Source organism: Ochotona princeps, chromosome 17 (genome assembly GCF_030435755.1).
Source record: "Ochotona princeps isolate mOchPri1 chromosome 17, mOchPri1.hap1, whole genome shotgun sequence".
NCBI lineage: Eukaryota > Metazoa > Chordata > Mammalia > Lagomorpha > Ochotonidae > Ochotona > Ochotona princeps.
In genome coordinates this window covers 54,261,263-54,288,826 of record NC_080848.1, presented here as the reverse complement: position 1 = coordinate 54,288,826, position 27,564 = coordinate 54,261,263, and the positions used below count along the sequence as shown (strand labels likewise).

General features: G+C 55.1%; 2 protein-coding genes across 12 annotated transcripts in view; both read right to left on the bottom strand.

Annotated features, from left to right (window-relative positions):
* Nucleotides 1-6,444, bottom strand: part of MINK1 (misshapen like kinase 1) — a 53,813-nt gene extending 47,369 nt beyond the window's left edge. For 7 of the 9 annotated variants that reach the window (XM_058676377.1, XM_058676379.1, XM_058676381.1 and 4 more), the window contains exon 1: nt 6,147-6,444. In XM_058676377.1, coding sequence (XP_058532360.1) covers nt 6,147-6,203 — 57 coding nt within the window. In that variant the 5' untranslated portion in view covers nt 6,204-6,444. The remainder of the gene's footprint in view (nt 1-6,146) is intronic. The other 2 variants (XM_058676380.1, XM_058676384.1) reach the window with 1 other exon arrangement.
* Nucleotides 6,445-11,865: 5,421 nt separating this feature from the next.
* On the bottom strand, nt 11,866-27,564 carry PLD2 (phospholipase D2). Of its 3 annotated transcripts, none has more exons than XM_004594846.2 (25): nt 27,413-27,564; nt 26,795-26,903; nt 26,547-26,677; nt 26,242-26,384; nt 25,719-25,827; nt 25,552-25,617; nt 25,384-25,442; nt 25,145-25,237; nt 24,880-25,032; nt 24,183-24,332; nt 16,834-16,917; nt 16,627-16,705; nt 15,846-15,956; nt 15,571-15,741; nt 15,132-15,258; nt 14,819-14,937; nt 14,612-14,725; nt 14,405-14,509; nt 14,122-14,210; nt 13,892-14,005; nt 13,660-13,709; nt 13,292-13,426; nt 13,025-13,178; nt 12,728-12,842; nt 11,866-12,480 (listed from the first exon to the last, which is right to left on the bottom strand). In XM_004594846.2, exons 2-25 carry the CDS (start codon nt 26,901-26,903, stop codon nt 12,256-12,258), a joined length of 2,805 nt encoding a protein of 934 aa, XP_004594903.2. In that variant the 5' UTR covers nt 27,413-27,564; the 3' UTR covers nt 11,866-12,255. The 3 variants fall into 3 exon arrangements, with proteins under 3 accessions (XP_004594903.2, XP_058532373.1, XP_058532374.1); XM_058676390.1 differs by having other exon boundaries at nt 15,132-15,262; nt 15,572-15,741; XM_058676391.1 differs by lacking the exon at nt 27,413-27,564 and having other exon boundaries at nt 15,132-15,262; nt 15,572-15,741; nt 26,779-26,902.

Below are 27,564 nucleotides of genomic sequence, written 5' to 3'. Positions count from 1 at the left end.
ACCCCGCTTCCTGCTAATGCATCCTAGCAGGCATGGGCTTGGACCCCAATTTTGGCCTGGTCCAGCACTGTCAGGGGCATTGAGGCAGTGAACCAGTGATGGAAGATCTTCCTGACTGTCCCTCCCTCTGAACTCTGCCTTTCAAAAAAATTAAAAATAATCTTAAAAAGGATTTATTTATATTTATTTGAAAGGTGGGCTTTTACAGATAGAGAAGAGAAAGAAGTCCTCCATTCACTGGCCCACACCTCAAATGGCAGCAAAGGCCAGAGCTAAGCCAATGGGAAGCCAGGAGCCTACCCCTCTTCCACCGCTTTCCCATGTGGGTTCCAAGGCCTCAGGCCATCCTCTGCTGCCTTCCCAGGCCACAGAGAGCCGATCAGAAGTGCAGTAGTTGGGACACAAACTGGCACCCACACAGGATCCCAGCACTTACACGTTGAAAATTAGCCTGCAACTCTGCCATACCGGCCCCTCTCCTACAACTCTTATCATAGCTTGCCATTATCGACATGATTATTTCAGGTCTCTCTCCACTATTCTCCTGTACAAGCACCGTGTCTGGACCCAGCGCGTGGCCTAGCGGTCAAAGTCATCACTTTGAACGCACCAGTATCCCATATGGGCGCCAGTTCTAATCCCGGCAGCTCCACTTCCCATCCAGCTCCCTGCTTGTGGCCTGGGAAAGCAGTTGAGGACGGCCCAAAGCCTTGGGATTCTGCACCCATGTGGGAGACCTGGAGGTTGTTCCTGGCTCCTGGCTTCTGATCGGCGCAGCACCGGCCGTTGCGGCTCAGTTGGGGAATGAATCATCGGACAGAAGATGACTTCTCTGTCTCTCCTCCTCTCTGTATATCTGACTTTGTAATAAAAATAAATAAATCTTTAAAAACAAACTGTTTTGTTTACACTACATTCTCTGTGCCCGTTCTAGATCTTCCCACAAACAACAGGAACTCTTGCCCACAGCGAGGTCCATCCTCGTGCCGCCTGGTCACAGGACAAAACCCTCAGGAGCGGACACTGGGTTACTACAACTCCATCTCTCCTCTCCTTCCTCCACTAGTCCTCACCCTTATGGAAAACAGCCTCAGGTACCTTCCCAATCACGCTCTAGAGGAACTCCCTACAGCCAGGAGAACCCCAGGCTCAAGATAAGGACAGCCAGACTGGGAAGAGAACATGAGGAAGTGGAGACACAAGCTGCGGCCAGTCCTACCCCAGAGAGCAGTGCTGCATCTCCCTGTACGGGGTGGGTAGAAAAAGCACTGTCAGTGTCGACTTGCTCACCTGACTGCCGGGCTACTGGAGGGACAGAGGGCTGGGAACTGGGCACGCAAGTTCAACATGACTCTCCACCGACAACTGCAACTTGTGGCAATCAGACCAAACAAAAACATCCCAACCTCAAGGATTCCAAGCTCTGAAGGAACACAGCAACCACTTATGAAAGGGATAGCCCCGTGCCTGCCAAGGCGTTTTGTTTTGTTTTTTCCCCTGGCATGGATGATCCCAGAGTTCTAGCTAACGTTCGGTGTCCTACGGATCTCACTCCTGCATCCTTCTCACGGTCCCTAGACCCGATTCCCATGACAGTGGCCTGAGTGCTTGGTGACAACACAGGAAAGGTTGTGATGGATAATTTCCTCTGACTCAACTTGTTTGGAGATGAAAGCATGTGCAGGCAGACAGCAGCACAGCTCCCAGGGGTGCCTCAATGCCCAGGCCTGCTGGATGCTAAAACCATGCCCACCTCTGATGCACAGACTGAGCAGAGAACGCTCAGCGTCACGAGCAGTGGCACATTTCCCACCATCTTGGCCCCAAATGACAAATGAGGATGTTCTTCTACCTGTCCCAGCTGCATGTGTCATCTATCTTACGTGCACAGTTCAAAGGTGAAAGAGTGAGGTTGGGTTTGAAATCAGGAATCTACACAGCACTGCATTCTCTGGGGTATGGGGTTAAGAGCGAAGAGTAGGCCAGTTGGCTCTCAAGATGACCCTCTTAATGTCTGTGATCTCAACTCTCAATACCTTGGTCTCCCAGAGTGCCTCTCCTCCACATCCCACCAGAGGCTGCGGTTACCAGGCCTAAGTTATGGCACAAAGACTGGCGAAGCGGTCTCTCCCTTGTTTGCAGACCAGCTAGCCATATGGCATCAGGAAACTTCTCCAGACTCTTCCTTCCATCACTCTGCCAAGATGCCAAAGAAGCCAAATGCCTCACCCCCGACCTGCAGGTTCTCCAGGGAAGAAAAGTCACCACGCAGGGCCCTCCCACCCCCGCTGCAGGCGGACAGTGGGAAGGCACCTGCTGGGGGCACCTGGATGGCAAGCACATCAGAACACAGCAGCACCCACACCCACCCACCCACCCACGTCGCTCAGCCGCCTCAAAATAACATGCCCAGAACTGCCAGCTTTCCAAGTGTTGCTGGCTCCACAGCCACGCAGAGAGAAAAGGAAGAGGAAGAGACGGCTCCAGGGAACAGACACAACAACATCAAACCAGTGGGAAAAGAACATCTCTGCCTGCAGCCCCCACCTAGCAACAAGTCCCCCTCAAATGAGCCCCTGCGATGTCCCAGCCACACAGCCCCACTGCCTCAGGGAACACCACAGTCCGAAACGTCCAGCCCATGAGACACAAAGACAACCCGGCCAGTGGGTAAAATGGGTTGACCAATAGGAGCCCAGCAAAAGACAGGAGGTCAGCCTGGGACCTGGCTCTTCCTTGCGGCCTCTTCTTCCACTCAGGCCCTGGGAGCATCCAAGAGCTCTGAATCAGAAGATTCTTTTGGAAGACAACCAAGCTTGGAGACAGAGAGGGTTTCATACAAGGAGCCCACTTTTGTGTTGGATGTTCCTCTCTTGAGCAAGGGCACTGCTAGAACTCAGCTTACCACCAAACTAGGTCTGACTCCAAAGACATCTCCGAAATGGTGGATTTTTGTTTTTGTTTTGTTTTACTGTACCCAGAAGAGAGGAATGAGAGGAAGCCGAACAGCCTGGCGTTTACTGAACATGTTCTCTTAGTAAGCACTGCGCTAAGGTTCTCACTGGTTATAACATGTTCTCACTCAACAAACGTTTGAGCCCCTACCTTCTACAAAACTCTGTCCTCAGCCCTGGGCATACAGAAATGAACCATTTGGTAAAAATCCCAGGTTTTACTCCACTTAAATTTTAGTCTAATTACACACATCTACTGGTGATGAAGATTACTTAAAATGATTATAAAATAGACAAAGGAAATGCTATATATGAAAGCAGTTCAAAAAGTTTATGAGAAATGGAATTTAGACTTTGTTTTGGTGCCAAAAAAGGTTCAAATCCAAGCATATGAGGGATCCTCAAAAACTTTATAGAGAATAATTTAGCCTGGAAAAACTGTGCATGAATTTCAAAAGATTTGTGCCCACATAATTTACCCTTTGATTCCAATCCTGCATGAAAATTTTTAAGTACCTCATTAAAATTTTATAGAAAAAAGAAGCAGGGGAGCCCTTTTAGATACCGTTACACGGGAAGACTTCCCTGAATACCATTTGATAACAGTGGCACACACAGCAAAGCAGCAAGACTAAGTACCTAGCAAGACTTCATGTACCTATCCACCCTATGGGCTCAGTACTATTACCATCCACACTACACACACGAGAAAAGGGAGCTTGGCAGCCCAGGGCCCTTTGTCAGGGGTGAAGAGGAACCCAGAAAGTAAGGAGACTAGGACTTGGCCTCAAATCTTGCAATTCCAAATCCCACGCTTGTCCCTACCACCGCAGGAGAGAACCTCCCAGGCGTCACAGGTGGCTGTGGCTCCCCACGCAACCACCCCCCCACCCCGTGCATGTGTGCACGCGCGCACACACACGTAGCCAGCCAAGGGACAACCACAATTCAGTCTTCCTTAATACCAGACCATGACTCTCACTGCCAGCTGAAAACCAAGCCCTCAAGGACAGAGGCAGGCCCCTGGGCTCCCCTACCCAGCTTGTGTGTGCTATGCTCCACTCCCACCCAGTTCCCAACACCAGGCTGTGCTCCAGGGCCACACAAGCTGCTGTTCATTCTCCAGGTGGCCAGCCAGGCACCGAGGGGCCCACCAAGTTGGCTGTTGTGAGGGGAGGGGGAGGAAGGAGAGGCAGGGACCACAGCGGCCCTCCCAGGCAGAGGGGAGGGGACGGGTACTGACTGAGGGCAGGTCACCAGAAAGGAGGACGCAGGCGCTAGGTGCTGGCCAGCTCCGTCCCTCAGACAGCCCAGTCTTGGAGGACCGGGCTGGCTGAGCGGGAGCTCAAGGCAGGACAGGTAGAAGGACCAAAAACAAGAATGCTGGCTCTCTCTGGAGGGGCAGAGAGGAGCACGGTAGGGGAGGAGGTTTCAAGAGGGCCAAGTCCAGGAGGGAGGCATCCACACCCAAGGTCAGAGAGAGAGTAGTTCTACAGAACTGCTGAGGAGTCTGAGGGTAGCCCCAGCAGGGTCCCCCGAGATTCAAAACAAAGGTCAGGGTCTGGAAGCACCCATTCTGTGTCGCATTTCCGGCATCACAGCCACTGGAACCTGTAGCTGGAGTTAATCAACAACCAAGGAGGGGATGGGCTGGTGGAGTGTACCCCAGAGGAGAGTGCAGGATGGGTCGTCAGGCTAGCCTGCATTTCCAGCTTGTATTACACCCGAGGCTAAGCTGCCCTTGGAAGTCTCCGTTCTAAGGCGGGACCCCTCAACACACACAAAGGCCACGCATCCCCACAAACCCCCATCACTTTCTCTCCAGCAGCAAGCCGGGTTTCCAGGCTCAACATGACACCTGGACGGCAAAATCATGACCTGGATGGCAAAAAAAAAAAAAAACACCAAAACTGTGTCACCGCCTGAAACCCAATTAACAACATGACTCTGCTGTCTTCAGTTGTCCTCTCCCCTCCAGTCATATCCGGGGCACCCGTGTAGCTGACCGCCTTCCCGCTCCCGGCCACGCTCCCTGGCTAATTCAAAAGCCAGAAAGCAAGCAGGTGGAGCAGGGGCCTCCCGAGAAGCTGCGAAGCCACACCTGGGAACTCCCTCCCCATCCCTTCCCGGGCTGTCAAGCCAGCTGGAAGGGCTCCGCGTTCGAGCTAACACCTGGGGGACAATCTGGAATGTTCACCTTGAAATCCCCGAAATCGCCCTCAAGCCCAAACTCCGTGCTGAAAAACACAGCGGGGCGGCTGAGAGCCCGTCAAGTTCCCCACGTGGGACAACAAATGGAATTTTCAAGAATTCCACTGCGCGGTCTTCTCGCCACAACCCCTCACCCCCGACCCCTTTTCTAACTATGGAGCCCCCTCCCTAGAGAGCTCACCAGGGCTTCCCCCCACCACCCCAGCTTTTCCAAGTCTCCCCACTGGTGACACAGGCCGCGCACGCGTGTGTTTTGTGTGCATCCACACAGATAAACACCCTGTGCCCAGCCCGGTGCTGGAGTTTCTCAAGAAAAGCCGCGACCGGCCCTCCTCCTGCTTCCGGCCCCGTGCACTTGTCCACCCCGCGCTGCGGAGTTGGGAATGCAACACTCGGGGACCCTGAGACCGGAAATGCCTGGCTCCGGACTGCTGTGCTAGAAACCCGAGAGCAGGGCCAGCCAGGGAGGGCTGCACCGAGGCAGGAGCTGCAAGTGGGCAGAGCTGCGGCTCCAGCGGAAGGGGAGCGACCAGGGCAGACGGAGACACTCGCAAAGTCAAAAATCCGAGTCAGAGTGAGGGGCAGGGGTCGCCACGCAGACCTTTGCAGTGACGACGGGGGGCGTTCAGGGCAGCCGGAGTGACCCCTGCCCACCTCCCCGCTGCCAGAACACCTAGAAGAAAGGGGTTCGCGAGCGCCCGAGTAAAGGTGAGGGTGGCAGCGAAGTGTGGGGGCGGGGCGCCCCCAGGGTGGAGACCGAAACGGGCTCCCAGAATCTGCAGCGAACGGAGGGCGAAGGGGTGCAGGAGGGCGGCGCCGGGTGGCCCGGGGCAGAGGCCGGGGTCGCCCCGGCTCGGGACCGGCCGGCGGAGGGGGTGCCCGGCGAGCACGTGAGGCGTGCGGCCGCCACGCTCCCTCCCCCTGCGGCGGCGAGGACGCGAAGCAGGGCGAGGCTGGGGGTGGGGAGGGACGGCGGCTCACCCGCAGGGCGGACAGGTCGATGTCGTCCAGGCTGCGGGCGGGGGCTGGGTCGCCCATGGCCGCCGCGGGGAACCGGGGCCCCGGGGCCGCTCACGCTCCGGCTCGGCTATTCCACTGCCGCCGCCGCCGCTTCTCCCCCATCGGGGGACCTCGGGGGCGGGCTCCACCGCGCCTCCCCCGGAGACCGGGGAAGGGGGAGGGCCGGCGGGAGGACCGACCCACCGACTGACAGGAGCTGGCGCCCCGGAGCCTGCAACCCGAGCCTGCCGACGCTGCTGCGCAGGCGCGGGGCGGCCGGCCCCGGCGGGGTGGAGGCGCGAACGTGACGCGAGCGCGCCGGGCTCCCCCTCCCCCTAGGCGCCGGCACCTGCGCGCAGGCGCAGTGCAGCCGGCGAAGGCGCGCGCCAGGACTGGCGAGAAACCTGTGGGCGGCGGCCGGGGCGGGCGCGGAGCGCTACCCACCAGCTGGCGCGCGTGCGCACACACGCCTCTTCTCCTTTCCCTGTTTTTTTTTTTTTCCTCCCCTTTGCCCTTTCCCTCTGTTTCTTAGTTCCTTTCTAAGATTTTCTGTGACGCCTTTCTTTCCCTTTTCCCCTCCTTTGGCGTGCCCGGTTGCCAGTCAAGCCACCCACCATCTCTGTTTGCGGGGGAAGGGGGGCGGGACCCAGCCCCCTCCATTGCTAGGGCAGTTGTTATGGTAACTCCCCACGCGAAGGCTGGGTGGCCTCTGGATGGGGCGGGCTGTCCACCCACCCAATTGCCATGGCAACGGCGGAGCCGCCAAGGGAGGGGCCTGTCCGTGAGAACTTGGCTGCAGGAACCAGGGGAGTGGGGGAGCTGCAGTGGGGAAGGCCGGGAGACCCCGTCCTCTTCCCTGGCCACGGTGGCTAGGGTGTCTCGGGTGTCAGGACTGGGACTCCGACATCAGACCTGCCACCCTGCACCTCTCCGAGCGTTGCTTGCAGAGCCCTTGGGTGCTCAGTGGAGCGGTACGTGGGGAGGAGACTGGGTGGATCACCTCAGATCTGGTCGTGTTGGTGCTGCGCCTGCTGGAGGCCGGTAGTGCTTGGGAAGGACCAGGAGTCTTGCTCCGCCTCGGCTGCCTGTTCCACCTTGAACAAGTGATTTTGCTGCCCTGGGCTTGCCTCCCTGGGTAATCCTTCCAGGGCTGTGCCAGCACCAGCCCAAGTGTGGAAGACCCCACCACCAGCCCGGGGAACACTGCGGATGCGCCTCTTAGTACTGTGGGTGCACACCCAGCCTGGCTCTGCTCCCCTCCCGAGTCATCTACCCGGAACTTTCCCTCCTTAGCCACCAGCCCTCTTAAGCTCCCAGTTTCTGTCCTCTTACTTGGCCTGATCCCCTCAAGTCTGCACTCCATGTCCAGAGGGGTGTTTCTAAAACCATCTGACCACACTCCTGTATTAAGACTCCTGCTAATGGCTACTCTCCTCAGGGTGGACTGTGTGGGGTGTGTCAGTGCCCTGTCCCGATGTCCAAAACTTGGCTGTTCAACGTCCCACGGTCCTGCTATTCTGAAATCCATGTTCCCCGGCCTTTGTTTCACACCACAGCTCTCGCTACCCTTTGCTTTGTCCTGCGTGTCTGGATCATCACCTCCTCCCTGAAACCCTTATTGACTCACAAAAATTGTTTAGTTCTTCTGGTTGAGCTGCCTGGCTTAAGCCCTGAGTATTTGAATTGTCGGTTGAGTCCCCTTAAAGGCAGGAAAGATCTTGTTCAACAACAGGCCTGGCACCCACTTCGGGTTCTAGAAACAGCACTGAAATTAGGGAAAGCATCTTATCTGACCAAGGCACAGTAGTGGTTCAAGACCAAGACCAAGACCGTGGGAAAGCAGGAGAAAAAAAAAATCCAAAGCTAGTACTTTAGACAAGGTGCTAACCTGTCTGAGGCTCAATTCTAATCAGTTGTAACATCAAGGTAATAATTGAGAGGGTAGGATAAAATAAAATTATGTAAGTAAAGCACTTAGGAAGTAATAGGTCCTTAATAAATTTACTAATGCCTGAGGAGGAATATTAAAGAAATGAATGAGCAAACCAAGATCACAGGATGGGATAACTGGCCACCCAAGACTCAAACAATTATCTCACAGGTGGGGAGGATAGAGACCAAGACTGGTTCTACGCTGACCATTATGAAAGCAGGAGTGGTCCCGGCGTGTTAGCGTAGTGGTTGAAGTCCTCGCCTTGCACATACTAGGATCCTATATGGTCGCTGGTTCTAATTCCGGAGGCCCTGCTTCCCATCCAGCTCCCTGCTTGTGGCCTGGGAAAGCAGTTGAGGACGGCCCAAAGCCTTGGGACCCTGCACCCGCGTGGGAGACCTGGAAGAGCTCCTGGCTCCTGGCTCAGCTCCAGCCGTTGTGGTCACTTGGGGAGTGAACCATCGGACGGAAGATCTTCCTATCTCTCCTCCTCTCTGTATATCTGACTTTGTAATGAAAATAAAATGAATCTTTAAAAATAAATAAACATATGAAATAGAGGAAAAAATGTGAAAAGAAAGAAACAGCCTTTAATCCCATTTCCTAGGCTGGACATGGGAAAGTTGACCACAGGTATTACTTAAAAAGAGCCAAGGGATGGAACATGCCCAGGAATGGGAAGGGAGAACAGGTAAAGCATTACATCTGAGACTCATTGCAGGAGCCCCAAAGGATGACTGAGCACTCTGCCCACTCACACAGGCACCCTCGGGACCTCCCACCCACCAGGGGAGGAAGAGGTTCTTTCTTGGCACTCTGGGTCTGCAGCCAACTCTTCAAATTCCAAGCCTTCTGGCTTTTCTCCCTGGCACTGCTGTTGGTTTCTGTTGCAGAAACTCCAGGACTAAGAGAAGGCCGGGAGGCATCTAGCCCTGGGCCCAGCCTGCCGGGCCGGAACCGGCTTCCCACCCCACAGTTAAGGAGGTAATGGGCTCCTGGGGAAAGAAACACTTAGTGCTAACAATGAGGCTAATTAACAGAATGCCAATTAGCACCCAGAGACTGCTCGCCTGTGTGTGGGTGCCCCGGGTTTCTTCCCAGAAGCAGAAGGCTGGATTCAGAGGAGAGGATGGGATGGGGCAATATTCCTGTGGTTCCCATGGTCACCACCCCCCCACACTACTTCTCCAAGAAGGAGTTCTAAATTCCTCGGGCTGTGGTCCTCCGTTTCTTCCTGTTTCTGGGGTTAAATCCAAGATGGGGGAGGTAGGAATGGGGGCATGAGCCCACACCTCTGCTTTTCCTTTATTTTTAAACTGCTTCCTATGCTTTCTTTTAAAGATTTATTTATTTTTATTGGAAAGGCAGATATACAGAGAGGAGGAGAGACAGAGAGGAAGATCTTCCATCCGATGGTTCACTCCCCAAGCGGCCGCAATGGCCAGAGCTGAGCCAATCTGAAGCCAGGAGCCAGAAGTTTTTTCCAGGTCTCCCACGTGGGTGCAGGATCCCAAAGCTTTGGGCCGTCCTCGACTGCTTTCCCAGGCCACAGGCAGGGGCTGGATGGGAAGTGGGGCCACAGGGATTAGAACCAGAGCATTCAAGGCTAGAACTTCAACCACTAGGCTATATTACCGGGCCCTTCCTATGCTTTATTGACAAGCAAATTGTTCAGGCAGTGGAACTAGAGTATAGTAGATTAAAGCTCCATCTGTGATGCTGGGACCCCGCTGCCTGCTGAGAGCTTGGAAAAGCAGAGGTGGATGGGCCCTGGATCAGCTCAGCTCTGGCCGTTGTGGCCATTTGGGGAGTGACCCAGCAGATGGAAGGTGAGGACTTTAGCTGCTAGGCTACTGCGCCGGGCCCATTCTCCATAAAATCTCTACCTTTCTGATAAAAAGTCCCTGGGCCCGGTGCCGTGGCCTAGCAGCCAAAGTCCTCGCCTTGAACACGCAGGGATCCCATATGGATGCTGATTCTAATCCCAGCACCCCACTTCCCATCCAGCTCCCTGCTTGTGGCCTGGGAAAGCAATCCAGGATGGCTCGGGACCCTGCACTTGCATGGGAGACTTGGAAGAGTCTTCTGGCTCCTGGCTTCAGATTGGCTCAGCTCCGACCTCTGCGGCCACTTGGAGAATGAATCATCAGATAGAAAATCTTCCTCTCTGTCTCTCCTCCTCTCTGTATATCTGACTTTGCAATAAAAATAAATGAATCTTTAAAAAAACATATTTCAGGGGCCTGCAACACAGTGCATCAGGCTAAGTCGCCTGTTGCTTTGCTGGCATGCATGTCTGAGCACAATTGCAAGTCCCGGCTGCTTATTTCCCAATTCAGTGTTCTAATATGCAGGGAAGGCAGCAGAAGATGGCCCAACTCTTTGGGTATCTGCCTCCCATGTGGCTGGTGTAGCTACTTGTGCAGTATATTAGTGCGTGGACATCCCTCTTTTGTCTCTCATTTTCAAACAAATAAAAAAATTTTTAAGACTTATTTTTATTTGAAAGGCAGGTTTACAGAGAGAAGGAGAGACAGGGAGAGAGATCTTCCATCTGCTGCTTCACGTCCCAAATGGCCTCAATGGCCAGAGCTGAGCTGATCAGAAGCCAGGAGCTTCTTCCGAGTCCCCCACGTGGGTGCAGAAGATCAAGGACTCGAGCCATCCTCCACTGCCTTCCCAGGCCACAAGCAGGGAGCTGCACTGGAAGCGGAACAGTTGGGACTAGAACTATTACCCACGTGGGATCCCAGGGCTAGCAAGCACAGGATTAGCCTGTTGAGTTACTGTGCCAGCCTCCACAAGTTAGCATTTTTAAATAAGATTTATTTATTTCTTTACTTGAAAGGCAGAGTAGACACAATGGGAGACAGAGAGGCAGAGATCAATCTCCATCAACTGCTCAAGTCCCCAAACGTCTGTGCCACTCAGGGTTGGCCAGCCCGAAGCCAGGAGTCAGGTGCTCTGTCCATGCCCTTCATAGAGATGGCAGGAACCCAAGCATTAGGGCTGGCATCTGCTGCCTCCCAGGCACATCCCTCTCACACATAGCAGGGAGCTGCGTGGCAAGTGCAGAGTAGCTGGGATTCTTAAACAGGCACATGGGGTGCAGGTATCCCAAGTGGCACCACAACACCTGCCCCTACCTTACAGTTAAAGTGAGAGCATGCCCCCAGTTCTGTCTCCAGCTGCCCACCATGGCCAGGGATGAGCCAAGTCTACAAGCTAGGCACTCAGTCGAGGTCCCGCTTCGGGGAGTCATGAGCCCATTCATCCGAGCCATGGTCTGCACTGACAGAAGATGCTGCAGCTTGGCATTGAACCCGAGGCACTGAGACATGGGACAGGAGCACTTAACTAGCATCTCAACCGCTAGGCTAAACCCTCAGCCCTGCCTGGCTTCTAAGCCACAAGTCCAGGAGGTCAGCTCGGCCCTCCCCAACCTCACGCCTATACAGACTTCACAGATCCTCTTCCAGTGCGGGTCCTTGAGCGAGAGGCAGCCCGGCCACCAGGGGCCTTCTGGGTACCCCTTCCTTATCTGCAGCTCCTGCCTTGGTTTTAGCCAGGTGACACCACGCTGACACTTTGTCCTCTCAGGGACCAGGTGACCAGGCTCCCAGAGCCACAAGCAAGTGGCACTGGGAAGGAGACAGCAGGCAGGAAAACAAGGTGGGGGGGAGGCAGTGAGGGCGACTGGGGCTGTGTGCAGTGGGGGATGTGGGGCACACGACAAGGACTCGGGCCCTGCCAAGTGAGCCAGGCCAGAACTTTTCCACACATTTAATTACAAAATGCTTATTGAACTGATACAAAGTTAGTGTCTGTCAGCCGGCTGGCAGGACTGGCAGGGAGTTAGTGTGTCCACAGCCTTGCCCCACCCCCGGCAAGGCGGGAGGAGGGAAGGGGAGAGACAAAGGTAAGAAGTTGGACCCTACCAGGCCTGGCCTGGCGGGAGTTGTGGCACTTCCTGGCGGCAGTGGTTTGCCCTGGGCAGTGAGGAGGGCAGATCAACTTGGCTGTCCTTCCTCCCCTGACCCTGGGGGCGAGTGCCTCCTCTGGCCCTGCACCCACCCCTTCAGGAACACTTTGTTCCCACTGATGCTGATCTCCGTGAGGTGGGGTGGCCTGTGACCTGTCCCCAGGGCGGGGCCTTGGCTACGTCCACACCTCCAGGGGTATCATGCCTTCCTTGCTTCCCAGGGGCGGCAGCAGCGACTCTTCCTCCAAGAACTTGAGCGGAAAATGCACCAAGTGGCCCTGGATCTGCGTCAGCTCGGCCCTGGCCAAGGGAGGGCTGACCACGGCCAGGGGAGCCACAGCCACATACTCTCGCAGGGCGCGCAGTGAGCGCGTGGCATTGGACGGCAGGCAGCGGAAGATCTAGCGGGTGGGCGGGGTGGGGTGGTTACTGGAGCCCGTGAGGCTTGAGAGGGCTGCCCCTGAGGGTCCCAACCCAGCTGTACCCGACTCCTCTGCCTCCCCCACACTCTCCCCCAGCTCATCTCTCCCGACACTGACTGACAGTCCCCCTCCAACAAAGATGGCATGGAGGGGTCTGTCCCAGTTCCACCCAGGTTGGCCAGGATGTTGCAAGACCTCCCCTCTCCCTAACCCCCTCAGCTCACACCTGCTCATAGATATTGGCGTTGTTTTCTGCCGTTTCTTGCCACAACTGGAAGAAGGCATCACACACAGGGTCTCGGAGATCCAGGTCTGGTCGAGTGTTTGCACCCAGAACCACACTACAGGAGAAAGGGGTCATGATGCACAGGCCCCCCCCCAGGGAATTCAAGACAGATGGGATGGACAAGATTAACACAGCCCAAATGTGGCCAGCTGAATTTTCACCTGCTTGTATCCATGCTTGAGTCTTTTTAAAATACCCTGCCCCAACCAAGCCTCACACTGCCCACCCCAGCCCTACCTGAAGCAGTGCTTTCGCAAGCTCAGGGCGAATCTGCCTGCCTGGTATTCGGCCCCATCCATGAGGGACGGCTCCATCTCGGTGTCCTCAATCAGCACGGCCAGCTCACTGTCTCGCTTCCCCAGTAAGCTGCGGTCATTGATGTTGGCGGAACCTGGATGGGGGCGCCCAGTTGCTTGGCCTGCCCACTAGCCCTCAGCCCTACCTTGGCTGCTGCCCCGGCCTCTCCCACCCTTCCTTCCCTGTTCACTGGGCACTGGCACTGACCGATGATGACCGTACGGTCATCCGCGATGAGCATCTTGCTGTGGATGTAGATGAGCTCTGAGATTGGGTGCCCGCCCAGCTCTCCATGGGTGCGAAGCCCGCAGATGGAGAGATAGTCTCGCCACGCAGTCCCCACTGTGCAGAAAGGGGCAGGGGAGGGTGAGCAGTGCCCATGGCACACAGGTGAGGTCCTGTCTAGTCTCTCCTCAATCAGAAGCCATTCCTGCAGCCTGTACACTTCTCCCTGCAGGATACATAGCTTCCCAGCGTGCACAAGCCTGACAGCCTCCCCGATGCCTCACTCCCTGGCCTCCATAGTCCCTCCCTCCCAAGGCCCAGGGCTTAAGCCCCCTGCCCCCAGCACTCACTGGCTGCTTTGAGGCGATTCAGGATGGAACACTCCCCACGACACAGGGTCCTGAGAGAAAAGAAAAGGTGAGGGAGGGGCGGGCTGAAGGAGGCAGGGAGGCTGCAAGAGGTTGGGGGAGGAAACTGGAGGCAGGGAGAGCCCAGGGGCCCTCAAAGATCTAGCAGGTAAGGATGAGGACAGTTAGAAGGAGGCACAAGTGGGACAGGGCCATGAGACCACAGGGGGAGCACCTGTATGTGAAGTGCAGAATGGCCTGGATGGAGTTGCCACCGCCCGTGGAGATGTCACCCTCGAAGCCAGGGAGCAAGGGCAAAAGCACATAGACGCGGAAACGCTGGCCCAGCCTGGGGAGAGGGGCAGAGGCAGCTGTGTGTGTGACAGCTCCGGCTCCCCAAAGTCCCCCTGCCCTGGGGCTGAGGCCACACCCCCACCCCACCTGCCTACAGCCCATCCGCCTTACTTGTGGGCCTTCAGGATCCTGTCCACAATCTCATCGCCCACCTTGTTTAGAACTGTGCGCCCATCGGAGCAGCTAATGAAGAACTGATTCTGGGGCAGGGAGCCAAGAAAAACATGAGCCATCTCCTACCCTTGCCTTCAGTAGCCCCCTCAGCCCAGGCCTCTTCCACTCCAGGCACAGCTACACCAGCCCTGGGTGACCGGTCCCCCTCCCCATGACACCCTAAGTATCTCTCTGGGCACACCCCTTCCATGGTCTGCCTCCCGCCTCGCCTCTGTCAGACCTCAATGTACAGGAAGTGGCGGCTCTCCCTGATGGTGTGCAGGTAGGCATTGAGGATGGAGTTCTCCAAGGTGCCTGCTGACCAGCGGTCCACGGACCTCAGGACCTGCAGAGAGGGTGGAGACGAAGTGGTTCCTAATTCAGAGACTAATAATTGGGAGCCTTGTGGGAGGATGGAAATTGGGCTGAAGGGAAGGGGGGCTCTCACCTGCACAGTGGTACACTGCCCCCCTAAGATGGTGAAGGGGAGATAGTTTGCAGTGCTGGTGGACTTGGGCAGCAGGAAGGGGTATGTGGATATCTTGTACTTGGCCTTGGTGGTCTGAGGTATCAAGATGATACAGTCAGCAGGGGGTAGCTGACCCTGGCTCCTGCTTTGCCTCTCCCTCCGGCCTCAGGTGGAAGGGGCGAGCACCTTGGTGAAGTTCCAGCGCTGGATGAAGTGGCGGGCGAGGTCGCGGGCAGGTGGGCCGTGGACAACTACCCCAATGTCCCGCCATGGCATCCGGGGGGTGGTTTCCCTGTCAATGAAATCTGGGGCGGGGGTGTCCCAGGAGACTTAAGGATGATCTCTTAGGGCTCTCTGGGGTGGGGGCAGGACAGACCTTGACCCAGCTCATTCCATTCTCAGTGCCCCCATTGCAACTTCTGCCCCGTCGTCTGCACTCAGGGACTTTGCCAAGAGGATGCAGCAAAGCGGATGGCGGGGGTTGGGGGGCGGACTGCACCTTCAAAAGGCCGGTCCAGCTGCACCCAATCCTTGGTGATGAGGTTGCTGTAGTCCTTGCCCAGCCAGAACAAGTGGTTGTGAGAGAGGTCTGGGGAGGTGGTAGGATCTGGCGGTGGTTGGGAAGGCTGCAGGAAAACAGGCAGGGGTAAGAACATGTCATGGGAGCCGCCCCAAGCCAGGCCAGAGAGGAGACAAAGGGTGTGGAGACACAGAGAGCAAGAATGAGGCAGAGTTTGATTTCCCACTCTTCCCCGCTCCCTCCAGCACAGCCTTATAGGACTCAGGGAGGAGCCAGTGGGAAGAAGGTTGGGGTTAAGGGCAGTCCCAGAAGGGCCAGGGGTGACTGGAAGGCTGGAGCTGGGAAGGGATGTGGAGTTGGGTTGTCTGAGTTTGGGGGCAGTTCGGGAAGGCCTCGGGGTCAGGGTTGGGGGGGTTACCTGAGAGGTGGGGGACTCAGAAGAGTCGCCTAGGTCAGTCAGTCTGTACTGCAAGTCATCCCAGCGCCCATAGGCAAGGTCCAGCCCCCCTAAGAAGGCCACTACTTGGTCCACCACCAAGAGCTTCTCATGATGAGCCCACAGTGTCATATGGTCGGGATGGCGCATCACCTGGGAGCAGGGGTGGAGCAATGTATGAGGGAGGGTGGGCTGGGGAAGGGGAAGCGTGCTGAGGGGCTGCCAGGTAGGAGGGGACTCCAAGGCTCAGGAGTCACCTTGATGTTGGGGTGCAGCAGCATCAGTGTCCTTTTGCTATAACCACTGTTGATGCCCAAGGCCAGCTCCACTTCCTTAAACAGCATTACAGATACACGAACGCCCTCTTCCTGGTGGTGAGTATGGAAATCAGGGCCTGGGAACGCATCTTCCATCCCCCCACTCCACCCCCCTCCACCTCCTACCCCACCCCACCTCCTATCCTCCAGCCCAAACATCTTCCAGATCCCTCCACCAGGTCTGCAGGTCCTGTGCTCTGCGTTACTCACCCTGCTCAGCACGCCTAGACCGGATGTCATGAACCTGCTCACACCCTCCTCTGTCTACACGGCTACTCATCCACTGTCAGTCTGCATCCACCCATCTTCCCAGTCACGCACTCGCTGGTCCACCATGGATCACTCATCCACCAGCCACCTGCCCAGCTGTCCTTCTGCCTTTCCAAAGCACACTGTTCCAGGTAGCTCATGCTCTCAGCCTCCCACCTGCCTTCATGCACACATCCTTCCTTCTCCATCAGCATCCACAGAGCCTCCCCACGTCATGGCAGGCATGGAGCACTGCACTAGGGGTAGTGAGAGGAGGGGACATGCACACACCCAAGTGACTCAGGGAAATGCAAGGGTGCTGGGGGAGAGAGGTCTCTGACAGGTGTGTGTGAGGGGCCCACAACAGGCAGATGGGGCAAGTCTCCCTCCCCTGAAGCCTCCCATTCCCTACTTCCGCCCACACTGGACAAATGCCGTCATGCCCGGCCTGGCGCCTGGCCACAGGCCTCACCGCCTTCCTCTTGAGCATGGTGTCCAGTCTCCAATCGTCAGAATGGGCCGGGCGCTTCAGGTAAATCTCAGGACTCAACCTAGGATGACAGGCAGGCGGTGAGAGCCATGTGAAGGCCAAGCAGCCACTCCTCTCCTCACAGTCCCTGCCCCCGCCACCGTCATGGACCACCCAGCCCGGCAGGCTGGCCTTCCTTGCCAGACTCACCACCAGTCTGTGATGAAAATCTCCTCACGAGCCCGCAGGATGGCGTCTGCCACTGCAGCAAAGTAGCCTGCCCCATTCACAAACCTGGGGGTGGAGGGGAGGCCAAGCCAGGGAGGTCAGGGGAGTCAGAAGTCAGAAAGTTCTGGAGAGTGAAGATGGGAGGACAGTCAGAGGTGACAGCGAGGTCAAAGATAGGAAATGATCAGAGAGGCGAGATGACATCAAAAAGTGCATTAGAGGGAACTTTACCAGTAAGATCTAACAGCATCAGCTGAACAGACAATGCATACGGGGACTAGTGTTGGGCTGCAACAGGGTACGCCCCCAGCAGCCAACCTGGCATCTCATCCCACAGTACTTGTTTGAGTCCCAGCTACTGTTTCCAATCCAGCTTTTTGCTAAAGTGCCTGCAAAGTCAGAGGATGGCCCAAGGATTTGAGCTCTTGACAACCATATGAGAGAGCCAGAAGAAGCTCCTGGCACCTGGCTTTGGATTGGCTAGCTCCGTCCAATGCGGCCATTGGGGGAGTGAACCAGCAGATGGAAAATCTTTCCCTCTGTCTCTCCTTCTCTCTATGTGTCTGCCTTTCCAATAAAAATAAATGAATCCTTTAAAAAAATCATATAAGCACATCACTAAGAAAAAGACATAATAGTCTACTGAAAAATCAAGAAAGACTAAGAACTGGAAGTTAACAGAGAAGATTAAAATAGCCAATCATGGGGGAAAATGTTCAGTTTCACTAACAAACAAGAAATTAAAATTAAAATTAAATACCTACCACTGGGGCCCAGTGTGGTAGCCTAGCATCCTAAGAGCTCACCATGCATGCCACGGGGATCCCATATGGGCACTGATTCATATCCCAGCAGCCCCGCTTCCCATCCAGCTCCCTGCTTGTGGCCTGGGAAAGCAGTCGAGGACGGCCCAAAGCCTTAGGACCCTACACCCGCGTGGGAGACCTGGAAGAGCTCCTGGCTTCTGGCTTCAGATTGGCTCAGCTCCAGCCACTGCGGTCACTTGGGGAGTAAACCATTGGACGGAATATCTTCCTCTCTTTCTCTCCTCCTCTCTGTATATCTGACTTTCCAATAAAAGTAAGTAAATCTTAAAAAGATTTATTTTATTTGAAATTCAAAGTTAACAGAGGAGAATCAAAAAGTGGTTGCACCACAATACTGGCTCTAGTTATTATTATTATTATTTTAAGACTTACTTATTTTTATTGGAAAGTCAGATATACAGAGATGAGGAGCTGAGCCAATCTAAAGCCAGGAGGCTGGAGCTTCTTCCAGGTCTCCCATGCGGGTGCAGGATCCCAAGCCTTTGGGCCGTCCTCGACTGCTTTCCCAGGCCACAAGCAGGGAGCTGGATGGGAAGCAGGGCCACCAGGAATAGAACTGGCGACAATATGCGATCCTCGTGGCATGCAAGGTAAGGACTTTAACCACTATGCTATCACGCTGGGCCCTTAAAATAAATCTTAAAAGAACTGAAATAATTTTTAATTTGCGTATTTATTTGACAGAATCAATGACAGAGAGAAAAAGATATTTTTTTTATTATTATTATTGGCAAATCAGATATACAGAGAGAAGGACAGAGAAGAAGATCTCCCAGAAGGACTATAGTATTGTAGCAACATGGGAAAATCAGGGGATGGAATTTCAGGGAATCCCAGTCTCTACGAAATTGTACCATAAAATTTTTAAAAATCAAAATAAAAATTTAACAACACAACAAAAAAAAGATCTTTCATCCATTGGCTCACTGCCCAAGCAGCCGCCATGACCAGAGCTGAACCAATCTGAAACCAGGAGCCTCCTCTGGGTCTCAAGGCTTTGGACCATCCTCAACTGTTCACCCAGGCCACAAGCAGAGAGCTAGAAGGGAAGTGGGGCAGCTGGGATACAAACTGGCACCCATACAGTATCCTAGTGCATTCAAGGCAGAAACTTTAGCCGCCGGGCTGCCGCGCTGGGCCTGAGAGAAATCTTTCATCTGCTGGTTTACTCCTCAAATGCCCACAGCGACCAGGGCTGGGCCATACCGAAGCCAGGAGTCCAATGCACACTGAACCAGGGTCTCTCACACACGTGGCAGGGATTCAAGTACTCAAACATCACTTCCTGTCTGCCCCCTTCAGGGCGTGCAGTGAGAAGTGGAGCCAAGGCTAGAGCTCAGGCATTCCACTCTGCGATGCAGGTATCCCATGTCGGCAGCAATCACTCTACTACAACACATGTCCCTTTAATAACTTTTCAAAACTTGCTAGACTGGCAAAAGTTAAAACTGAGCTGGTGTTTGGCCTAGTGGCTGACCTTGACTGAGATGCATGCATCCCAGGCTTTGACTCCTGCCCGGGGCTTCTCAGCACTGCAGATGCCGGCGGGCAGCAAGTGATGGCTGGGTTCTTGCCACCTGAGCAGGAGCCCTGGGTGCCGTTCTGGTCCTGGCTTTGCCTTGACCCAGCCACGGTTGTTGTGGACATTTGGGGAGCAAATGAGCAGATGGGATCTCTGTGTCTGTTTCTCTTTCCAAAAAAAAAAAAAAAACAGTTCACATAATTAGTAACACTCAGTGTTCGCAGATGGGGAAGTGAGCGTTCTTGCAGACTATGGAGATATATGTTAATTATATAAGCCTTCCAGAAGATAATTTGGCAGTATCTATCAAGATAGTAAATGTGCATATCCTTTAACACCATTAAATACACATAGTAATTCTGGTTTTTTTTTCTTTTTAAAGATTTATTTATTTGAAAGGCAGTTACAGAGAGAGAGAGAGGGATATATAGAGACACAGACAATCTTCCATCTGAAGGTTCACTCCTCAAGTGGCCACAAAGGCTGGGGCTGGCCCACGCCAAAGTCCAGAGGCAGGAACAGGGCAAGCAGGGTCTCCAGCACTTGGAGCACCTTTTGCTGCTTCCCTAAATGCACTAGCAAAATCAGACTGCAAGTGGAGCATCTGGGACTCAAACCAGTGCTCCCAAGTGGATGCTGACCCCAGTCATTCTCCTTTGTCTTTTTCAAGGACTGAGTTTTATACAAAATGCTCATGCAAACCATGTTCACCACAACACTGTTTGTAAGAATGAAAAATGGGGCCCGGCGGCATAGCCTAGCGGCTAAAGTCCTCGCCTTGAACGCGCCCCGGGATCCCATATGGGCGCCGGTTCTAATCCCGGCACCTCCACTTCCCATCCAGCTCCCTGCTTGTGGCCTGGGAAAGCAGTCGAGGACGGCCCAATGCATTGGGACCCTGCACCCGCGTGGGAGACCGGGAAGAGGTTCCTGGTTCCTGGCATCGGACTGTCGCGCACTGGCCCGTTGTGGCTCACTTGGAGAGTGAAACATCGGATGGAAGATCTACCTCTGTGTCTCTCCTCCTCTCTGTATATCCGGCTTTGTAATAAAATAAATAAATCTTAAAAAAAAAAGAATGAAAAATGGAATACCATCTAAATGCCTAATCTCACATATAAGCAAAAAAAAAGCTGGAGGAGTGAATGATTTCATTTATGTTAAAACAAAAAGTAACATATGTGCATGCACATACAAAAATATGCAGCAAAGAATCTAGGAGGATAAATATTCAACTGTTGCCAGGGACGGGTGCTGGGAAGCAACAGGTAAAGCTGCCACATGTAACACTAGTGTGGCACAGCTGAGTGCCACTTTGAGTTTTAGCTGCTCCACTTCAAATCCAGTCCCTCACAGGGCGCCCAGAGAAGGCAGCAAGTGCTTGGGCGCTGTCACCCACCTGGGAGCCCCACGTGGAGCTCCTGACTGCTGAGTTTGGTCTGACCCAGACCTGGCTGGGATTTAGGGAGTGAACCAGCAGATGTCATAGAACTGCCTTTGCCTTTCAAATAAAAAATAATAATTAAGGCACACACAACTGTTGCTAGGGTTACTTTTGAGAAAAGAAATGAGATTGTCAGGGGAGGGTATGGGGAAGAATAAAGAAGGGGGTGTGCCCTGTGGAAAGGCTTTCATTCTTGACCTAATATGTCCTACTTGACAGCGTAACAGTCTAATTGGTGGGCCTGACTCGGTAGCCTAGAGGCTAAGGTCTTTGCCTTGCGTGTGCCAGGATTCCAGATGGACACTGGTTCGTGCCCCCGCAGCCCCAGTTCCCATCCAGCTCTCTGCTTGGGACCTAGGAAAGCAGCAGAGAACGGGCCAGAGCCTTGGGACCCTGTACCCGCGTGGGAAATCCAGAAGAGGCTCCTGGCTCCTGGCTTTGTATCGGCCCAGCTCCGGCTGTTGTCGTCACTTGGGAAGTGAATCATCAGAAAGATCTTCCTCTCTGTCTCTCCTCCTCCCCATATATCTGCCTTTTCAATAAAAATAAGTAAATCTTGGGCTCGGCAGCATGGCCCAGTGGCTAAGGTCCTCGCCTTGATCCCATATGGCTGCTGGTTCTAATCCCGGCAGCTCCACTTCCTCTCTCTCTCTCCTCCTCTCAGTATATCTGACTTTGTAATAAAAATAAAATAAATCTAAAAAAAAAAAAATACATGAAATCCTTTTTAAAAAATAAATAAATAAATAAATAAATCTTAAAAAATAAATAAATAAGAACAGAGTGTTAGCCTACTCTTCACGAGGCTTTGTGACCTTTGGCAAGTTACTTCACCTCTCCTTGGCTCAGTTTTCTCATCAGTAAAATGGCTCCATCAGTAAAATGGACAAAACTTCTATCCCTGCCTCATAAAGTTGTTGTGAGGCTCCAATACGCTAATACAAGAAACTTCAAGAAGTTCATGGAAAAATCACACCAAAAGATGCTTACAGAGGCTGCCATTGTACAACAACAGGTTGAACTGTTCAGACTCCTGGGTGCTGTGCTCCACTTCCGATCTGGCTCCCTCCTAGTACTCCTGGGTGTTTGGGGCCCTCCTCCTCATGGAGAAACCCAGTGGAGTTCTGGGCTCCTGGTTTTAGCCTGGCCTAGCACTGGTCATTTCCCCCGTCTGTGCGGTGAATTGGCAGACAGAAGAGATTTCTCACTCTTACTCTCTCTCTCTTCCTCCCTCCCTCCTTTTCTGTCATTCTGCCTTACAAGAAGACTTCATAAAAAGGGGCCCGGCGCCATGGCCTAGTGGCTAAAGTCCTCGCCTTGAACATGCCGGGATCCTATATGGGCACCAGTTCTAATCCTGGCAGCCCCACTTCCCATCCAGCTCCCTGCTTGTGGCCTGGGAAAACAGCTAAGGACGGCCCAATGCCTTGGGACCCTGCACCCATGTAGAGACCCCGGGGAGGCTCCTGGCTCCTGGCTCCTGGCTTTGGATCAGGGCATCTACGGCCATTGTGACCATTTGGGGAGTGGGTCAGTGGACAGAAGATTTTCTTCTCTGTCTCCCCTCCTCTCTCTATAGCTGACTTTCCAATTAAAAAAGATAAATAAATATTTAAAGAAAAATAAAAAAGAAGCAGTTCCTGGCTCCTGGCTTCTGATCAGCTTTGGCCATGGCAGTCCCTTGGGGAGTGAATCAACAGACTGAAGATCTTCCTGTCTCTCCTGTTCTGTAAATCTGACTTTCCAATACAAATAAACAAACCTTTTGTTTTTTTAAAAAAGAGGTCTTATATGCATAGACTTCTGCTTTTTTTTTTTTTTGGCCAAAGTAAGTGTTAATTCCATTTCCGTGAACTTTCTGAAATATTCTCATCCATGCAGAACACTTTGTTTCTAGCAGACAGTAAATGCCGCAACAGTAAAAAGTATTAACGTTAAAAACAGAAGCTTGGGCAGAAGTTCAAGCTAGCAGTTTAGGACACCCATCTCCCACATTTGAGTAATGGGCTCAATTCATAGCTCCAGTTCCTAACTCCAACTTCCAGCTACAATGCAGAAGCCAGGAGGCAGCCATGATGGGCTCGAGTTGTCAGGTGCCCGATACCCCCTTGGGAGACCTGGATTGGGTTTCCAGCTCTAGGCTTTGGTCCCAACAGCCCTGGCTGTTGTGTGCATTTAGGAAACGATCCAGCAGTAGGAGCTCTTTATGTGTGTCTATTTCTGCTTCTGTGTCTCTCCCAATGTCTGCGCCTCTCAGACAAATAAGTAATTATTTACAGGGGAAGGCATCTGAACCAGCAGTTGTGGAGGACAACCACATCCCATTTCCAAGTGTTCAGATTCCATACCTGCCTTTGCTCCTGACTCCAGCTTCCTGCTAAAGCAGCCCTTGGGAGGCAGTAGAGATGGCTCAAGTCACTGGCTCCCTGCCACCCACCTGCAAGACCTGGGTTGAGTTTGCAGCTCCTGGCTGTCGCCTCACCCTAGGCCTGGCTGTAGGGACACTTGGGAAGTAAACCAGCATATAGGAGCTCTCTCTCTCTCTCGAATAAACAAACACCAAGAACAAAACAAAAGGGCCAAGCACGATGGCTCAGTGGCTAAGTCCTTGCCTTGCACGAGCTGGGATCCCACAGGGTGCCGTTCATGTCCCAGCTGCTCCATGTCCCTTCCAGCTCCCTGCTTGTAGCCTGGGAAAGCATAGAGGATGGCCCAATGCCTTGGGACCCTGCACCTGCAGGAGAGACTTGGAAGAGGTTCCTGGCTACTGGCTTTGGATCAGCTCAACTCTGGCCATGACGGCCACTTGGGGAGTGAACCAGCAGATGGAAGATCTTTGTCTCTGTAAACCTGCGTTTCTAATACAGAATAAGCAGATCTTAAAAACAAAAATTTTCATGTCAACACCAACTCCTCTAGGGGGAGGGGGCAACGCATTCCATGCCCACCCCATTCCCATGATAAAGTTCATTCTCGTCAGCTCAGCATGAGCTGTCTGCCAGCTTCCGGACCCTACTCTCATGTCTTCCTCTCTGCTTTGCGGCAGGATCCCAGACAGGCCAGGCTGTTTCTGTCGGCCCTGCCTGGACAGCCCTTCTCCATTTTCTTGATCTTGTTAAGGCAGACCTCGGGGTTACTGCCTTATAGAAACTCATTCGGATGCCCCTCCATCCTTGTGCTCCCTTCGCAGTATCCATCACATGACATAGTGACTGGATCACCTGTCTCCCTCAGCCACAGAAGCCTGGGTCCTGGTGCTTAGAAAACACTAAAATGAAGGGAGCTATGGGAGGGATGTGTGATCCTGGACAGTCAGTCTGTGTGGTACCAGAAATCTGAAAGGCTCTAAGGGGGTGGGGAAAGGTCAGGGGTCAGAGGGGAGACAAGAGGACCAAGCTGGGGAAGAAGACTGGAGGCCACTGAGATGAGAGAAATCAAGGCGTCAGGGAGGAGGGGAGTTGCTGACGTCAGAAGGGGTCAAGGATTAGAAAGACATGCAGGGGGGGGGGAGGGGCAGAGAATGAGATCGGTGTCTCACCAGCGGGCCAAGGTCCCGGGCCGGGGTGGGGCGTAGCTGTCATGCCGATGGAGCTGCAGGAAGTCTCTGCCGAGGCCCTGGGCCAGCTCGGTGATCTCCTGACCCCACCAACGTGCCTGCCGATAGCTGCCACACTTGAGGATCAAGGACCTGGAGGCAAATGAGGACTGTGCCACTCTCATCCTGGCACTTGGCGTCCACTGTCCTGCCAAAGCGCTCCGTGTGTGGACCATCCTCAGTTGCTACCTCCTCCCTCAGTCCTTAACTGAGACTCTGTGAGTCTGGCAGCATTTCTTCCTGTCTGGGGTCCCCTGAAACTAGGATGGAACCCAGCTTTCAGGTTTGTTGAATGAACATATGGGAATGGAGTTGCTTTTTAACCATCTCCCCCCACCACCACCTCAACCTCAGGCTTATGCTGACTCTCTTTCTCAGGCACATAGAGTCTAAGAGCATCCCAAGTATGTGGCTGGACCAGTTCCCAGGTCCAAGACTGATGGGATCCAGGAACGTGAAAAATACCTTCTTCCTCTCTCCCAGGATTCCTCTGTAGGTACCCTTCCCTCCCCCAGGGTGGCAGTCTGGGTCCCCTCCCCCGGACCCTGAGAAGGCCTCACCTGTGAGAGGTGTCGATCCACACCCCATACCGGGCCTCTGTAGGTCCCCTCCCCTGACCCTGACCCTAAGAAGGCCTCACCTGTGAGAGGTGTCGATCCGCACCCCATACCGGGCCTCTGTGCTTCTCTTGCCCACCTGCACCTCAAAGCCAGGGTCGAAGAGCTGGACGAAGGAGATGGCCCCAGTCTCCAGTCTCATGTACAGTAGGAAGGAGTCCTTCACCACCAGCCACCTGCATGGAAGGGATACAGTTCCTCCCTGCCCTCTGCCCGCCACCCCCAGCACCCCTATCATCCCCCGGAGGGTCCCTCTGCTCCATCCAGCTGCTCAGCCCCACCCCTCACCTCTTGGACCAGCGATAACAACCTTGGTCTCGGCCACAGCAGGTGAGGCCAGGAACGCGGTGGCCACCGGAACGCTTACGGATCACACCCTCCCTGGGGGGACCACCAGGAGATGTGGGATGAGGAGATGACACCCCCACCCTGCCCAGGGCCACCCTGTTCTCCCTCTTCTCAGGCAGGACGAACCCAAGCAGTGGCCTCTGCAGATGCCTGGGTGGGGAGGGGTGTCCCACACTCACAAGCCTTTGGAGCCCAAGTCTGGGATAAAGGACAACTGGCTGACTTCCAGGAACTCTGTCTGCAGAGGAAGACACACAGAGGAGACCCCCTGGCTCTGGGTCCACCATCCCACCTGAGGACCTGCTGCTTCCCCCAACAAAAGGCCGGTGCAAGTCTCTGGACCTCACCATGGCATGGTAGTTGCGGTAAAACGACATGGTCAGCAGGCGGTTGAGATAATTCTCTAGGTATTTCTGAAGTGGGAATGGGAGAGAGAAAGCCAGAGGGAACCAGGTGCAACCAGAGCCATCTGCACACGGGATGCCTTCCCAGAGGGCCTGGCATGCACCCGCACCTGTTTGCTGGCTGCCTGTCTGCTGGAGCCTTCAGCACCTGCTCGGGGTAGAGACGGGATCGCCCTGTCTGCAGCGGATTCTCGCGGGGGAGAAGAGGCGACGGCAAAGCTGTGGGAGGCAGCAGGGACGGTCAGGCCCCCACGTCAGAGTGGGGAGTGGGGAGGAGGCTGGGCGGCCGGGGTTTGGGAGGAGGGGAAGGTGTCAGGAGGCTGACACAAAACAGGCCCCCCAGTCCTGGGAATGGACACAGGAGAAGGGAGGCGGGGGAGAGGCTGCCACAGCCACTTCGGGCATCCAGCCCAGCTGAGAGGTTGGCAGGAACTGGCGGCCAGGGATAGCTGAGCAGGGCGAGTTCCCTAGTAACCACGGTCAGGCGAAGGGGCCGTGGGGGGCGGGTCCTGGGTGGGGTGGGGTGGGGTGGGCAGAGCTGGGGGCAGGGAAGTGCCTGGGGGGCGGGGATGGTGACTGTCCCAGGGGAAGGGCATGTCTGCCTTTTGCAGGGTGCTGCTGGGGCCCCCTCACCGGGCCAGAGGGAGTAAACTCATGAGGACTTTGTGTCTCAGGAGGTCCCGGTGCAGTTCTTGGAAGTGCCGGAATTTTTTTTTGGTGGTCCAGGTGAAGTCACCATGAGTCAGGCGGACAGAGTACAGAGTACAGGTTCCCACCTGGGAAAGGGAGCTGCTTGACCCACATTCCCCAGGGTCAGGAGCTGACCTCCCGTCTCCTCTCTTCCCCTACCCCTCTCCTCCCTGGCCAGCCCTCCACCCCCTACACACACACACACACACACACACACACGCCTGTGCACACGCACTGCCCCCAGCCACCTTGGATCCGCTGGTGTATCTCTCGGTGCCCACCACCTGGGCTATGACAGGCACACCGGGGGCAAACACCAAGGGGTGCACCTTCAGAGGTTGGAGGTCGTAGATGGCCAGGAAGGGGTGCATCCGGTCGGCTGCCAGGAAACAAAGCTCCTCCTGGCTGGAGGCCCCAGGAGGACCACCACCCCACCGCCCTTCTGCCCGCCTGCCCGCCCAGGCCACCCCAAACCAGCACCTCGGTTCCTGAGTACCTGGGTCCTCTCCTTCCCTCAGAGTGTCCACCTCATCAGGCTCCATCTGTAGCTGGCTGGAATCCAGGTCGTCCCCACCGGAGAAGGGGCTCCCCGGGGTGGCCGCCATCTAGGAATACGGGACAGCAGGGACGCCTCCAGGAGCTCACCCGAACCCCTAGCACTGGCCTCCCCGGCGCGGTCGCCCTGGCCCTGCCATCGCGTCTAGGCGCCTCCCAGCCTCTCTGGGACGAACTCCATCCCCAACCCCAGGATGCTGAAGCACTCAGCTCCGCCCCCTTGTCCCGTAACTCGGGACCCTGGGGTACACCCAACCCGGCCCGGACGCCCCAAACTAGGGCAGCGCAGAAACAGGGAGAGAGAAAAGGGTCCCCGGGAGGTATGCGCACAAGCGCGGGGCCACGGCCCCCCCAGGCTGGGCCAGGACGGGCGCGGGGATCCTGGCGGGAAGGAGGAAGTTCCGCGCCCCCCTGCCCGGGGGAGAAGATCCCCTCCCTGCAATCTGAGCTTGCGGCTGAGTCAGCGGCGCCCGCCCACCCAGCCGGCCCCGGTCCCGGCCGCGCCCGACTTCCGGGGCACGGGACCTCCGCGGAGACCCCAGCCCCGCGGCCCCCTCACCCTGGCCGCTCGCGCCCCACGTCTGCGCGGCTCCGCCAACCGAGTTTGCAGAGCGCAGCCGGAGCCGGAGCCCACACCCCAGCGGGCCGGGGCGGGGCCGGAGCTCGGGCCTGCCCTCGGGGGCGGGACGGCCTCCCCCCACTGGCCTCACC